The sequence below is a fragment of the Mustela erminea genome, chromosome X (genome assembly GCF_009829155.1).
Source record: "Mustela erminea isolate mMusErm1 chromosome X, mMusErm1.Pri, whole genome shotgun sequence".
Taxonomy (NCBI): Eukaryota; Metazoa; Chordata; class Mammalia; order Carnivora; family Mustelidae; genus Mustela; species Mustela erminea.
In genome coordinates, this window is record NC_045635.1 from 125,117,343 (window position 1) to 125,132,478 (window position 15,136).

Consider the following 15,136-nt stretch of genomic DNA (forward strand, 5'->3'; position numbering starts at 1 on the left):
CTCATTGGTAGCTTACAAAGTAGCCCCTACCTCACACAGGGGGCAAAGGTCAAACTCAGGGTTTGCTAGGAATGGCTGAACTTCAAAGATGGTTGAACATTCAACTGAGACAGCTCTGTCATGTCAATCTCAAAAGCCCACCTGGGAAAACCTGTATCCCTGACACAAAGAACAGGGACAGCTAGGGGAAGACCCCAGAAGAGCCAGACTCCACAGATGTCTCAAGCTTCTGAGTCTGTGATAGTGGCCTACCCCTTCCCCTAACGAGCTAGTACATCTACCACACCACTGAGGAGGCAAAAAACTACACAAATCTTTCCCCACAGGTGCCCTCCATCCAAGGCAGGGTGACCAGCCACCTTGATCTGCTCTAGAACTTGCAGTGTTACAACCAGGAGAGTTCCAGGAAAACCAGGAAGAGATAGGCAGCCTACTGCCAGGCCCCCAACCAGAGTGAAGTCACCTGCCCAGGCAGGGCAGAAAGGGACTACCCATCCCCCTTCCCCCCACCAGAACTGCAGTAGAGGTCCTGGGATGGCGCTGAGTGGCCAGAACCCAGGGTCTCATGATCCATGAACTGGTGGAGGTGGAGGCCTTCCTGGGGGCATAGACAACTCACCAAGATACTGCCTAAAATGGAGATGCATAAGAGCAAGAACAGATGGCAAGAAGCTGAGATCAGCCACCCCAATAAACAAGTCATGATCCCTTAGTCCAGCTGCTGCCCTTGAGCCAGTTTCGAGACCTGGAACTGAGCTAGGGAAACTGAAGGACTCCATGCAAATTTGCTTTTTGCTCCTTTTCCTGCTTCTGTTCTTACTATGACCCGCGTCCCCCCTTCACACATCTCATAATGCAAATAGTGTATGTCCTCCATGTAAAGGACAAGGAATTAAGGATTGTTCCAAATCGGTAACATCTAAGGAAAGCCCAGGTAAGAATGACCAGTCAAAGCCATCACAGGCCAATTCCAGACCACCAGTGCTAGATATCTTGACGCCAAGCCCCAGGCTCTGAGGAATAACACCTGGACCCTCGCCTTTGTTCTAACCATTCCTGGATGCCTGAGGGGACATGTACGCCAGACCACCATCCTCAATAAAAACCCCAGACCCCAAATAAAGACAAGGCTCCCACCTTTCCTTTCAGTGTCTCCCAGACGTGCTGTTCCTGCCCTTTCTCTAGGTCTTCAATAAACTTTGCTTTCACCTCCTGCTGGCTGGCATTTGATTTCTATTCTGCATGCAGCCAGAGGACCCTCCTGGCTGGTCCTGCAGGAACCCTCTGGGTCCTCAGACATTGCCTGGTCTCATCGGAACCATGGACTAGGGAAGTGGCCAGGTCCCCAGGTGGAAAGACAACACAGCACCATGGCAGGTAGACACTGGGATGACCCCCTGGCTCTTCCCAAAGGGACATCACGCACTGGGTGAATGAATGCTGGGAAACAGGATAACCACAGTTTAAGGGTGTTGGGCACAGTGTCCAAGATGACATGGATATGAGAGATTCAATAAACTCTGTCTCCAAATCAGACAGCTTCAAGAGGACCCCCTGTGCCAGAGTTTCTGAGCAGAGGACGTCACTGGGTCCAAAGTATGCTAGACTATCCCTGAGCATTTGTCAATTGGTCTTGAGCAGGGAAAAGTCTAGAATCCAATATCCTCCAGGATGAGGTACAGAGCTTAATGAAATGTCTTCCGAGGAATCTTCCAGAACATGGAAGAATACCTGATGATACATGAAAAACTATACTACAAAATGGTAATACAGCATGAACTCAACTGAGAAAAGAAAAAACACACAGGGAAAAAACTAGGGAAGCGTGCCCAAATGTAGAAACTTCTTGCCTCCAGGTAATGCCGAAGAACTCAGAAGCAACGGAAACATGGAAGGGATTATCTCTCTCCCCCAATTAAAGTTGATATAGTAAGTTGTAATGGAAATGCAAGGGTGGGAGATGCCAAGAGCCTACAGGGCTCCCAAGGTCCCAAATCTGTTCTGTCACATTCTGTTAGGCACCAGGCCTACCAGTGCCAGCCAAGTAGCCCACCCGTGTCTGCAGTCTCCCTGTGGTGCAGCTTCTCCCCATGCACTAGGAGTGTCGCTTAAACAAAACCAGAAATGAGTATAGTTCTCAGGTTGGACCACTTGATCTTGGCCATGTTGAGAGAGGGACAGAACCAACCAGAGCTGCCCAGGGGACAGAGGAAGGCAGGGCTAGGGGAGTGTGCATCTTGGAAACGGGCCAGATGAAGATCTGGAGGTAAAAGAGGAGTGCTGGAGCCAGAGAAACGAGGCTTGCTGTCCTTCCCCAGCCACACAGCTCCCCTAGGGCTTCTCCTGTGTGAATCCAGGGTGCAGAACTAAAGTTAAGCAGTAATAGAGTGCATTCCAGAGACAGGAAACAGCCCTTTCTCATGGGCAGTGTGCTGGATGCCAGGACACCTCCTCTTGAGGACTGCTCCTCAGGGCAGGGCTGGGGGTGGATGGCAGCCTCCAGTGGGAGGGGCCCGAGGGCACCCCTTGATCTTTGCTGTCACTTACAATTCAGTCTGTGCAAATAAGGAGTTGAAAGCAGGCCTGCAAAGAGAGGAGGAAACCAGTCCCAGAGGTAGGAGAAAGAATCTGAGACACAAACAACTAAGGTAGAATTAGGATCCACACTTCAAAAAGAGCTCCCACTTTCACTCTTGGTCATGAGTTTCAGCCCCATGTTGGGTGTAGAGCTGGCTTAAAAAATTTAAAAAAAAAAAAGGAGCTCCCACAACTCAGGACAAAAACCACAAGCAACCCAATAGAAAGGTGGACAAAAGGTACCTCAGAGAGGAGGAACCAGACCTGCCAAGAAGTGAGGGAAACCAGGGATTTGGGTCAAGCTGGTCCCAGACCAGTGGTGCTGCAAAACTCATGGCAGGAACAAACTGGAGCCTCTCTGGGCTTCAAAGTCAAAGAAACACATGGGGTGGGGAGGTGGTGGCATTCTCTACCACACAATCTGCACCTGCTGGCAAGTGAAAGAACGGGCACCATGTTCGGGGAAGGAGAGAAGGGGAGGCAGTGCACAGGGATCGCACTGAGCAGAGAGGACTGGCTAGGCAGGGGGACATCTGGGCCAAGGAGGATGGCAGAGTGAGAGTGAGGAGCACCGAGAGGAACAGTGGCAGCCAGTTCCTAACGGCCAGCTGCAGCCAGGGGCCTGGTGGACAGAGGGCCCTGGAGAAAAGGATGAGAAACTGCAAAGGCGAGTGCTCAGATCTGCGCAGGGACAGGGAACACTGCCCTGAGCAGGTGCCATGGGCTCAGAAGAGGCAATGTCCTGGGGACATGGGTGCTGCAAAAAGCAAGGGTGAAAATGGCAAGGACTTTCTAAAGGGAACACACAATGTATTATGGGGAGAGAATCGTGGCCTGGAGAAGACAGTTTCTGCAGCCCTGAGGCCTAAAGTCCATGAAGACCCCCTCGGGCCCTCATCTCAGGGTCAGCACTCCTGTTTCTTCCAGAATCCACAAAGAGAAGGTGCAGCTCACTGGAAGACAAAGCAGTCTTGTGTGTGTGACTACCACGTCTCGGGCACCTGGGTTACAGAAATAAGGAAGACACAGTCCTTGCCTGTGAGGAGCTTGGTGCCCCTGAGGGGGCCACAGACTCCTTGAGAGCAGTTACAGCACTGCGAGGTGAGAGCCAGTACAGGGAGGTAGGAAGAAAGATACCAGATGCTCCCAGAACTGGCAGAGAAGAGTGCCTGATGCTTATGTGCCACTGGACAGGGAATGCTAAAGTTATGTCTGGAAGGAGGACAGGAGTTGCCAAGGGGAAGAGGAGTTGGACATTCCAGGTGGCAGGGAATCTTGGTAGAGTATGTGCGCTCAGGACACAGGGACTCCACAGCACAATGACCCAGAGTGTTGGGCCTCTAAAGACCGAGAGAGCTGGTGCCAATGGAAGGCCCTCCCGGGGCCCTAAGGTCATGGGGTGTAAATAGGAGAGGTCTCACCAGTGTTTTCAATACGGGGTTGATGAGGACAGATGTGCAGCTAAAAATGTGATCTCAGCTGCTGGCAAGTGGAGGACCCACTGGCAAAGGAAAGACAGGAGGCATCCAGGCCAGTGGGGAAACTCGGGAAAAAGCCACCAGACCCAGACCATAGGCCTGAACTCAGGAGGTAGCAGTGGGGGCAGGAAGAGGAGAATTTATCCTGATCAGACATGTGGGAGGCAGGGACAGGAACTTGGTCACCAAGCAAATGCGGAAGCAGGGTGAGGGTAAGGGGACCCCAGGAGCAAAGCTCACTGACTCTGAAGTATGTCCAGCCCGACTGAGAGGTAAAGGATAGGAAACAGAAGTTGGCTTTGTCTGGCACACGTCAGGTCTGACGGGCAGCAGGAAACAGAGGAAGCATTTCTCTTCTCACCTGCAAAAAACGTTCATCTAAAGACCGTCCCTCAGGACCCCGCTGACCACCCCAGGGTGGCTTGGAAGGAGAGCCCGCCCAGGGCCTTCAGAGTCCAGGTGCAGGACTCAACCTACAGGCGCCGTCCTCTCCCGCCTCCGTGTTCTTCGGGGTCCATTCTGAGGGTCACCTGAGGTCGCTGAGGAACCTGGGGCTGCCACTTTGTTGCCTACCCATGCGGTGCCACCCAGACGCCTAAGTCCCCTGAGGCAGAAGGGAACTGCCCGGCTGCTGCCACTGAGACGCCCTTGCCCCGCCCCCGAGCCCTTCCCTGGGTTCCCCTCCCCACTTCTGCCGGCTCCGCCCCGGCTAGCACCACCCCGGGTAGCACCACCCCGGCTCCGCCTCCCAACCGCTCCGCCAGTCCTTCCCCAGCACGCCACGGCTACGCCCACCAACCACCAAACCAGTCCCGCCCAGCTCCGCCCCGGCTCCGCCTCCCAACCGCTCCTCCAGTCCTGACCCAGCACCGCCCCCTTCTCTTCCCAACCACCCCATCAGCCCCCCCCCGCCTCCGCCCTGGCCACGCCCACCAGTCACACCCACCAGTCCTGACCCGCTCCACCCCGGCCACGCCTCCCAGCCACCCAACCAGTCCTGATCTGCTCCGCCCCAGCCACGCCTCTGAACCGCTCCACCAGTCTCGCCCCGCTCCGTCCCGCCCCGGCCCCACCTCCTAACCAGCCCACCAGTCCCGATCTGCTCAGACCCCGCTCGGCCCCCAACGACCCCACCAGTCCCGCCCAGCTCCGTCCCGGCCACGCCTCCCAACAGCTCCACCAGTCCTGCCCCAGCACCGCCCCGGCTACGCCTCCCAACCACCGCACCAGTCCTGACCTACTCTGCCCCGGCCACGCCTCCCAAACGCCCCACCAGTCCCGCCCAGCCCCACCCCAGCTCCGCCTACCACCTGTCCACCCAGCATCTCCTCAACCCCCCCTCGCTCCCCTGCAGCTTCTCCTCCCAGCTATACCACCAGTCCACCCAGCTCCTCCCCAGCTCGCCTAGCTCCTCCCCCAGTACCTGCGGTCAGGGGTCCCCAGGCCCGCCACACTCCACCCTAGCCCTGCCCCAGCTCCTCCTCCCAGCGATCCCGCAACTGGCGCTACCCCTCCCCAGCCCCACCCTGCTCCTCGAAGCTACCCACCAGCCCTGCCCCGCTCGTCCCCAACTCCCCCTCCCAGCTTTCTCCGACATCGCTCTGCTCCGCCGGAACCCCGCCTGACCCTTCCACAGCTCCTCCTCGCAGGATTCGCCCATCCCCACACCCCTTTGGCCGCTCCTTCACAAACCTGTCCGCCAGTCCCTCCCTGCCCCTTCCCAGCTCCGCCCCGCCCGACCGCAGCTCTTCCTCCGCGCGGTCCACCAGCCACGCCCCACTCCTCCCCCCTTTCGCCTTTCCGGGGTCCCCCTCCCTGCCCTACAACTCCGCAGGTCCTCACCCACAGTGGCCCCCCAACTCCTCCCAAGGCTCCAGGTCCAATTCCACCTCCCCAACGTAATCCCGCTGCACCCCAGCTCAGCCTTCCCACTTTCCTCAGCTCCACCCGCCCCTCTCCAGCTCCTCCACTCAGCTCCGCCCCGCTACTCCCCAGGTCTCCATCCCCGGTGGTCCCCCAGCTTCTCCTGTGCCGCCTCCCCACGCTCCGCTTCCCCAGCGCTCCCCAGATCCCCCCTGCACCTCCGCTGGCTACCCCTCCTCAGGCCCACCCTGCTCTTCGCACGGCTCCTCGTCCGCCAAATCACCCCCCAGCTCAGTTCTAGCTCCCCCCCAGCTCTTTCTCACAGCCGGAGCCCACACCTCTTGCAGGGACGCCCCAGCTACTCCCCGAAACCTGCCTCACAGCTCCTCCCCCAACTCCTTCCCACAGGCCGCCCGCCCGAAACCCTCCCCCAGCCCCGCCTCCCGTAGCCCCGCCCCGCGGGCCCGTCCCCAGAGCGCCCACCCCGCCCCTTCTCGCCGCGCCCCCATTTCTTTTCTCACTTCCGGTTCCGCTCCAGCCGTCGGTGCCTACCTCCCCACCGAGCGGGAGCGTGCCCCGCGAGTCGCGGCGCGGTGAGTCCAAACACGTCTCCTAGCGGCCGGGGCTGGCGCGGCTCTGTGCGTGCGCACGTGACTGCGTGTGTACGTAACGGCTTGGCCGCGGGCCTCCGCGCTTGCGCACGGGCCTGTTCGGCCCCTCCGTGTGCGTACGTGGGTTCGAGCCTGCGCACACGCCGCAGAGAAGGGGCGCCGGCACCTGAGCGAGCCTGTCAGGTGAGGGGCCGCCGGCGCCTGAGCGAGCCTGTCAGCGTTCCCCGGGGCCGGGCCGCTCCGATGGCCTCAGGGGGGCCGCGGCGATGGCCCGAGAGCCACGATGCGGGCGGAGCACTCTGTCTTCCCTCCGCGGCCAGCGTCGTCTCGCCGGCGCGTGGGAGCCGGTGGTCCTGGCGCTGGTGGCGTCGGTGGGTCCCTCGGAAGCGGCCGATCCCGCCCAGTGGCCGCAGCCGGGTCAGCCGAGGGTGCCCGCGCCTCCGTGCCCGGACCCGCCCGCCGGCAAGGGAGCCGGGAAGCCGGTGCCGCTGAGGCCTGCTCGGCCCTCCGCGGGACGGTACCTCTGGGCTGGGGTCTCCCGGGCCGGGGCGGGCGGGTCTGGGAGCATGCACAGAGCTGCCCAGGCCACCCTTCCCTGTCCCCTCCTCCCGCCACTGTCACAACGCCCGCCATCCTTCTTAGTGCCCGGACCAGCGACGGGCCTGTGCGCGTAGAAGCAGGAGCGTGCCCTCCCTCACGGTGTCCCTCCCTGCGTCCCCTGGGCCCTGGGCTCTGACCTACCTGAGGTCCCCCGGCTGTGCAGCTGTGCGGTGTTAAGCTGGTTGCCTGTGGCACTCCTCCCGCAGGGGCCGACTCAGGATTTTATTGAGGGGAACGGGATTGTGGGGTCCCCAGATCTTTCCCCTGAGACAGTGGGAGGTGGGGGGGGTCATCTGTCTCCTGTCGCATAAGGGGTCTGCTAGGCTGGAAGGACACGATCCGCTTCCAGGAGAGGATCTTCTCTGCTGCTGCTGGCTGGGGCGTCAACGCGATGAGCAGAACCAAACCTTGAGGGAGGTGTTTCCCATGCCGGGGGCCCTCCTGAGTCCCAGGGGTCCCCCAACCCTGCTGAGCAGAAAACCTGTTCTGGCACAACCGCCAACGTTGTCCTTTTCTACCTAATGACTTTGTCTTCTCCCCGCCACCCACCCCAGTCCTTGTGCAGGTGACGAAGCCCAGACGAGTGGAACAGCGTTTCCTGCTCAGACCACAAAGCAGGTACTCTGCGGGGTGGGGCAGGAGGGCACCCTTACAGTTCCATCCCTCGAGGGGCTCCGTCCACACCGTTCCGTCCTCCTTGTGGTTTTGTGGCCCCGATGACAAAAGGGTTGGCCAAGAAACTGAATGGCAGACACGAGGCAAACCCGCAGTCCGGTTATCGACCCTCGTAGAAGAGAGAGAAAGGGCCAGGCCACAGGGGGACATCCAGCCTCCCTCGTGAATAATCCGGACCCAGTGAACAGGGCGACCCTCTGTCACCCGTCGGGTTGGCCGGACTGGAACGGGGTAACGATGCTCAGGGCCGGCAGTGGACGAGGGAGGACGTGGAACCCTTGCCCGTGGTTGGCGGGGCCTACACAGGGGAGCCTTTGGGGAAGGTGATCTGCCGGCCTGTACATCAGCATCCCAGGTGCGCATGCCGCGACCCTGGCCGCCTTCTAAACAGGTCCTCTGCCCGCGAGTGTCTGTTGTGACGTCCTCTGTAGCGGCGGAAAGTACGCAGCAGCCTGGGAGTCTCCATCAGTAAGGGAAGAGTCAGCAGATGGAGGGACAGGCAACAACGGGAGGCCACACAGGCAGTGCAAAAGAGGACAGATGACGATGTCCAGGCATGGAGGAACGTGCTGGACGTGCCCCGGCTGGAGAAGGCACTGTGCGCCCTGCGGAGATGTCCGGGACGGAGCTTACTCCTACCTCTGAATTAGTTTGCCACGGTGGTGGGAGCAGACTCCCACAGACTGGGTGGCTTAAAGAGCAGAAAGGAATGGTCTCCCGTTTCTGGGAGCTGGAAGTCTGAGCTCTAGGCGTCAGCTATATTCACCTCTTCCGAGAGCCGGGGGAGCACGTGTTCCGTCCCTCCCCCGCAGCTTCTGTTGGTTTCCTGGCCATCTGTGGCCTCCCCTAGCTGGTGGATCGCTGCCTGCCTCTTCACATGCCTGTCCCTGAACTTCACCCCTTTACAAGGACACCAGTCATCCTGGGTGAGGGTCTGCCGAGCTGAACTCATTTGAACTCAAAGGGTCTGTAAAGACCTTTTCTTTATACGGAAGGTTACGTTCTGAGGGACTGGGGATTGAGGCTTCGGACCTGCGAATTGGGCGGGGACGTGATGCAACCGATAAGGTCGGATAAAGGCTCTGAGGGAGGGATGCTCTGGGCCTGCGCCCCGGATGGAAGGAAGGCCTTTGTGGCTGCAGGGTGGTGAGTAGAGGGGAGAAGGGAGCAGATAGCAGGGGGTGGGGGTGAAGATCACGTGGGGCCTTGAGGCCCTGGTGACAAGTGTGGATCTGTCCTGCATGGGACAGGCGGCCCCTCGGAGGTTCTGTCAGGGGAGTGACAGGATGGATCACTCCTGTACCAGAACCGCTCTGTCCACGGTGCAGACGCTAGCGTGCTGCGCGCCCGCGGCGAGTCCGAGGATGATCGGGAGACCGCCCGAGAGGGCAGCGGGACCTGGGGAGGCTTGGACTAGGATGGTGGCCGTGGCGATGATGGAGAGGGGTCAGGCTCTGAGGAGGTCGGGGGAGCGGCGCCCGGGTGATGTGAGGGCCCGGGGCAGGAAGGGGAGCCCGGGCAGCTGCTGGGTCGGGGACTGGAACGACGCATTGATGGTGAAACCCCTTGCAGAGGGGGGACGGAAGTGGATTTGAGGGTGGCGGTGGTTGGGGCCCTGAGGCTGCTGGCTCTGGAAGGTGGAGACGAAGCGGGAGTGGCCCGTGTGGAGGGGGACGGAGCAGGCGAGCCTGCAGCGTGCCAGTCTGAGAAGAAGGGAGGGAGGGGTGGTTAAGGGCACCGGGCTGTCGGGCCACGACTTAGATGAGGACAGAACAGGCACGAGGCGGGTCACTGGTGCCTGGGGTGGCCCGTGTGTTCCTGGAACGTGGGGGGTGGCACACGGCGAAGGGGCAGAGGCTGCGAGTGTAGACTAGCGTCCTGGGGACCTCTGCCTTGTGGAGATTCGGAGAAGGCCTCAGGAGGCGGAGGCCTGTGTGGGCTGGGGGAGGGGGCGGGTTGGGGGGAGTCTTTGTCCTTGTGCTGAGGGCTACACAGGTGTGGCAAACCCAGGGGCCTCCCCATGTGTGCTCTCCTGGGGCTCAGTGGCCTCTGTTGTGGCACTGACCCCATGCTGTCCTGGCCCTGCCTGTGTCTAGCCGTCTCCGCCCTCCTGCGCGAGCTCGCCAGGGACTCCGTCTGATGGACAGGTCGTCGTGAGCACCGGCCCCTTCCTTTGGGCCCGTCAGCTGACCGTGTAGGGGTAGAAGGAAGGAGCCAAGGCTCTCTGCTCCCCCACCAGGTGGGTGGGGTCTCAGGGTGGCCCGTGGGACGCTGGGGAGAGGTCTTGGCCGCGTGTCATGAGCGGGGAGCGCCGGGCGTGATGCTCGTTGACGTGCGTGGTTCCGTGTTTCCGCAGGCCAGGTGAGGCCCCGGAGCTGTAGGGAGATGAAGTTCGGCTGCCTCTCCTTCCGGCAGCCTTATGCGGGTTTTGTCTTAAATGGGGTCAAGACCTTGGAGACGCGTTGGCGGCCTCTGCTGAGCGGCCACCGGAACTGCACCATCGCCATCCACATTGCCCACAGGGACTGGGAAGACGGCGCTTGGAGGAAGCTGCTGGCCGAGAGGCTTGGCATGAGCCCCGCTCAGATTCAGGCCTTGCTTCGGGAAGGGGAGAAGTATGGCCGCGGTGTGATAGCAGGCAAGTGACCGGAGTCCAGAGGCTGCTGGGACATCTCCGAGGGCTGCCCCCCAGCGTCTGGCTCCGGGTTGGGTGGCTTGTTTTCTTTAGAACTGCTGGGTGCCCAGGCCGTGGTTTCTTTAAGCAACACACCCTTCAGAGGGGCAGCCAGGGACCCTGGGCTCGGGGGCTGGGGGTCGCTGGGGACCCACCACCTCGGGGGAAGCCTGCATCCACTCTGGGCCTCGGTTCCGTTCTTGATCTTGGAGGCAGGGACAGGTTCCCAGACTCCACGTGGCATTTGCCTGCGGGCGTATATGTGTACACCCCTGTATTTGTGCTCGAGCCCGTGTGTCTGTGTGTGCTCGCACGTACACGTGGCAGAGACCCTGGGAGGCGGTTTGGGGTAGCCTCCAGACTCAAGCTGTTGCCTGGCTTTGCGGGCGATGCCCCACCCCCATGGTCCCTGCATCCTGGATAAGTTCCCTGGAGGGGTCGGGTCCCATGGCTGCACCTGCCACCTGCCGAAGTGCTTGGGGACCTGACGGACTCTTCCTCCTGGCGTCGGGAGCCCTTCTGATCTCTGCCTGCTGCCCTAAGCAAGTTGGGCAGGGACCTGCCCAATAGTTGGGTGTGGTCATTGAGGACAAGGCCCGCCACTTCCTTTCTCTCCCTCCCTCGGCCTCACCCAGAATTCCCTGAACAGAGTTTGGCCGTGTTGCAAATGCTCCGTCAGAGGGGCCCAGCATATCCCGTGTCCCCTCGGTGAGACTCCCTTACCTTAGTCTCTGGTGCTTGGAGCGATCGATAGCTGTGTTCTGCAACAGGTGGGCCTCGGTTTCGGGAGGAAAAACCACCGTGTGCTTCTCTTTGCGCATAGGGCTTATTGACGTTGGGGAAACTTTGCTGTGCCCAGAAGACTTAGCTCCGGAGGAGGTCGTGGAACTGGAAAAGCAAGCTGTCCTGAGCAGCCTGAAGCAGAAGTACCTCACTGTGCTTTCGAACCCCAGGTGGTTGCTGGAGCCCATCCCCAGGAAAGGCGGAAAGGACATCTTCCAGGTAGACATCCCAGAGCACCTGATCCCCTCGGGGCGGGAGGCCTGAGGAGCGGGCAGGCTTAGGGAGGAGCGCTGCGTCCTGCCCCGGGAGCTGAGCGTCCGTCGGCGACAGCAGCGTGGTCTGGCTTGGCCCCGCTGCGGAGGCCGCTATGGCTGCGTGCTGTTCGTGGACCCCGATTTCCGCACTCCCGTGTGGGGACAGCTCGGCCGGACTTTCCTTGGGAGCTGCCCCTCTGGGCTCCTCGACAGCCTCAAGGACCCTGACCTTCAGGAGAAAGGGCAAGCTGCCATAAAGGCCTTTGCACCTCAACTAATTTGGATTGTACAAAGAAATCGGTTTTAAGAGAACTAGTTAGTGGCCTTCTCGTTTCTGGTCAAAAGTCAGCGAGGGCTTGAACAGCATCCAGGGACTGTTGTGGAAGGCAGGCCCGGGAGTGGTCAGCCACGTCGGCCCCTTCACGGTGACGAGGACATCGGACTGAGAAACAGAGCACCCGCCTGTCCTCTCAGATGACTGTTGCTCTGTTGTAAAAGCGACCCTTGGCCCAGGAAGTATGCGTGTTCCACACATGGCACGGCTACGTCGTGTGCAAGAGGACCCTAAATACAGCCCTGATGGGAAAGTGATTGAGGGGTGGTGGTTCTTTTGTGGCGAACCTTTTGTTGTTGCTTTTTCTGTGTTCCCTTCAGAGTTTCTAGTAGGTGTTCTCTCTGGGGATGCCAGGCCACCCTTGCCCCCCTCCGGCCATTGACTGGAAAGGTCTGTCTCTTCTGAGCTAGCCTAACGGCATCCCTTGTCCCTGCTCTGAGGTGGGCCTCTTTGGAAGGCCTCTGGCACTTGCACTCGGCTGCTGATCAGAAACTTGCCGGCATCACGAGGGGACCCATGAGGAAAGGCCCTCCTGTTTCAAACTACATGAATGCTGTAAGGGGACACCACCAAGGTCAGGGGTGAGGCCTGCTGTCTTCTCCGGACCGGCCTGCAAGGCTCTGGGCCAGATCTTCCTGGGCCTTCCTCAACACTCGTGGCCAGCTCCTGGGCTGTGTGTGTGATAGTGCTGCTGCTTCAGAGAAAAGGGGACCCACCGGCACCAAAACCTGTCCCGGGCCAGGCCTCCTAGCCTCCCCAGGGTGATCCGATGAGGCGTGTGTAGTATCACAATTTGAAAAGAACACAGACTCGCCGTTGCCGTTTGATTGTTTATTTACTCCTGCCGAGTTTTGCTTTTCTTTATTAAAGCCAAAAACAGATTCACGGTTATACAGTAGTGATTTTTACTTGTCACCAGTGGCCTATGAGCTTAGGGACCTGGATTGTCCTTGAAATGTTCACAGAGGGCACACCTGTAATCTGAGGAGCCCTCCTCCTCCTCGTTCTCGTTCTCACTGGGGACCTCGTCTGGGGACATGACGGAAAGGGCAGCCAGCAGGATGGAATAGCAGGTGTTGTACAGCGACATCACTGACCCGTAATCTGGGTAGGGTGCGGGGGCGGTGGGCAGCTCCCCCGCGCCCTCCCTTCCGGTGGTAGCGGGGGGCGCAACTGTGTCATTCCTGGAGGTGCCCTCCCCACACGGGCCGCCCTGCTCCCCGGAGGCAGGATTCTCCGTGTCATACCCCGCCGCACTGCTCAGGGACCAGATACCAGAGAAGGTAAAGGACCCGGTGCCACTGGGTCCCGGAACATTTGGGCCTTCTTTGGGGGCTGCCTTGTCCTCCTTGGTGGATTCCTTGTGATGGATTCGTGGGGACCGTCTTGTAGGTACCACGGGCTTCTTTTTCTTTGACGGTGTTGCGCCGCTCCCTGGCCACCCGGTGACAGTTCTCAGGTCACTTTTTCTCTGAATATTCTCCAGCAGCCCTGGCCTGTCTCGCTGAAAGCTGGAGTTGCGGTAGAGCTGAAATGAGATTCATCATTTTAGACATTCTGGAAGGAAAGAGCCGTGTCCCCTGCTGCCCCCGCCGTCGCCACCACCACCACGGCCACGGCTGTCCCTACTGCCATCACTGCCCCCACCCCGACCACCGCCTCCGTCGCCGCCACCACCGCCCCCACCACTGCCACCACCACTCTCGCCCCTTCTACCCCCACCACCACCACTGTCCCCACCACCACCACCATCGCTGCCGCCACTGCCACCCCCACTCGTGCCCCATCTACCCGCCCCACCACCACCACAGCTACTCCCTGCCCTCCCCCCTCCCAGGGCAGTCTTAATGGTCCAGTTCTACTAGGGAGAAAAGAAGCTGCCTGTGAGCTTCACTATGCCCTAGACCCTGAGCTCACGAACGACCCAGAATGCATAGGTTAAGGTGTTCACATACCTGTGACGTTCCCTGGCCTCTGTTTAGGCATAGAGAAATACATTAATTGAAATATTAATAAGAAATGAAACCCTTTCATTAGATTGTTCATCTGGGTCTACTAGGAAAGTGTCAGGACAGAAAACATGGGAAACGCAAGAACTTTCTACTTTACCATCGTTCTCCTGTTCCCTGGGGCATGAACCGAAGGGTTGTTTGGGCGTATTTTGCTGAACCCGTACAGGTTCATTAGGCGGATGAACCCCTTCAAGCTGTCAGTTTCAAAGATTCTCTCTGGGCCCCTGCGGTGGAGAATCTCCCTCTGGAAAAGGTCTTCGTCGATGACCACAGTGTCGCCGTCGTCGTTCCAGCACACGGACGTGAAGGTGGTGTCCTCCACGATCCTCCAGAGCCTTCTTGGGAAGGAGAGCCCGAAAATGTTTTCTCCCACGTTGTAGGCGCCGCGGTTTGGGGCCGGTGGCGGTGGGTTGTCTTGGGGGCCTGGATCTCGGCTCACGGCTGGACCCTCGCGCCTCTCCAAATTCCGGGAATCCAAATTGAGGTGCAGGGAGGAACTGGACGGGACCTCTCCTGCCGACTCCCCATCACCGGGAGGAGCCAGCATGACTTGGTATATGTCGTCGTTACTCTGACTAGCCATGGAGCTAGTCTAGATCAAGAGCATTTTCACCCTGAGGCCGTCTTGCTAGACTCTTGAGTCAGAAATGCCTCCAGCCAAGACAGGATGCCCAATATATACTGTTTCACGAAATTCTAGAATTGCGTCGTGGGGCAACCGGGTGCCCGGGTCATCGCCCTCTTTATCTGTCATGTGATGTCACAAAGGTGGCTCCGAGCTGGTCTGGAGAGGGAACCCTGGCCAAGTGTGTGTGTGGGGGGGGGACGGGTACAGGCCCCCGGCTTCCCTCTTTTCTACGAGTATACAGAAGCATGGTTTGAGTTCTCCAGAAAGGCTCCTGGCTACAGCCAGGCACACTGTTTCCCGGGGCCAGGCGCTGGGTGGGTAGAGAAGCCACGATTCCAGGTCCACTCCCACTCCCCGAGGACGGGGGAGACCTGTTGTTGGCCTCTCGGCTTAGCTCAAGGGCCAGGCCCTGGTTAGTCCTGGCTTGACTACCACCAAATCCGTCCCAGTCAGATGGGCCCTTGGGGGACTGTATCTCTCAGAAGACGGCAGTCCCTAGCGGTCTAGCTGGCCTGGTCTCAGTTGGTAGCCCCCCCTCTTCTGCCTGTTCCCCCCCCCCCCCGCAATTCCTGCTTTGGTCTCTTCCACCTGCTTCTGTTGGTTAGTTGGTCCTGCTCAGATGGGCCTGAGCAAAGAGTCCTTTTTTC

At 59.7% G+C, this 15,136-nt stretch overlaps 2 protein-coding genes across 5 annotated transcripts; one reads left to right on the plus strand and one right to left on the minus strand.

The window, feature by feature from the left end:
- The first annotated feature begins 6,416 nt into the window (after positions 1-6,416).
- Positions 6,417-12,110, plus strand: EOLA1 (endothelium and lymphocyte associated ASCH domain 1). Of its 4 annotated transcripts, none has more exons than XM_032331636.1 (5): positions 6,417-6,511; positions 7,684-7,747; positions 9,901-10,043; positions 10,161-10,442; positions 11,302-12,110. In XM_032331636.1, exons 4-5 carry the CDS (start codon positions 10,190-10,192, stop codon positions 11,523-11,525), a joined length of 477 nt encoding a protein of 158 aa, XP_032187527.1. In that variant the 5' UTR covers positions 6,417-6,511; positions 7,684-7,747; positions 9,901-10,043; positions 10,161-10,189; the 3' UTR covers positions 11,526-12,110. The 4 variants fall into 4 exon arrangements, with proteins under 4 accessions (XP_032187527.1, XP_032187529.1, XP_032187526.1 ...); XM_032331634.1 differs by lacking the exon at positions 6,417-6,511 and adding an exon at positions 6,561-6,712; XM_032331638.1 differs by lacking the exon at positions 9,901-10,043.
- A 660-nt stretch (positions 12,111-12,770) lies between these two features.
- On the minus strand, positions 12,771-14,552 carry LOC116583553 (heat shock transcription factor, X-linked member 3-like). The gene is made up of 2 exons (XM_032331629.1): positions 13,959-14,552; positions 12,771-13,377 (listed from the first exon to the last, which is right to left on the minus strand). Exons 1-2 carry the CDS (start codon positions 14,442-14,444, stop codon positions 12,781-12,783), a joined length of 1,083 nt encoding a protein of 360 aa, XP_032187520.1. The 5' UTR covers positions 14,445-14,552; the 3' UTR covers positions 12,771-12,780.
- Between the last annotated feature and the right edge of the window lie 584 nt (positions 14,553-15,136).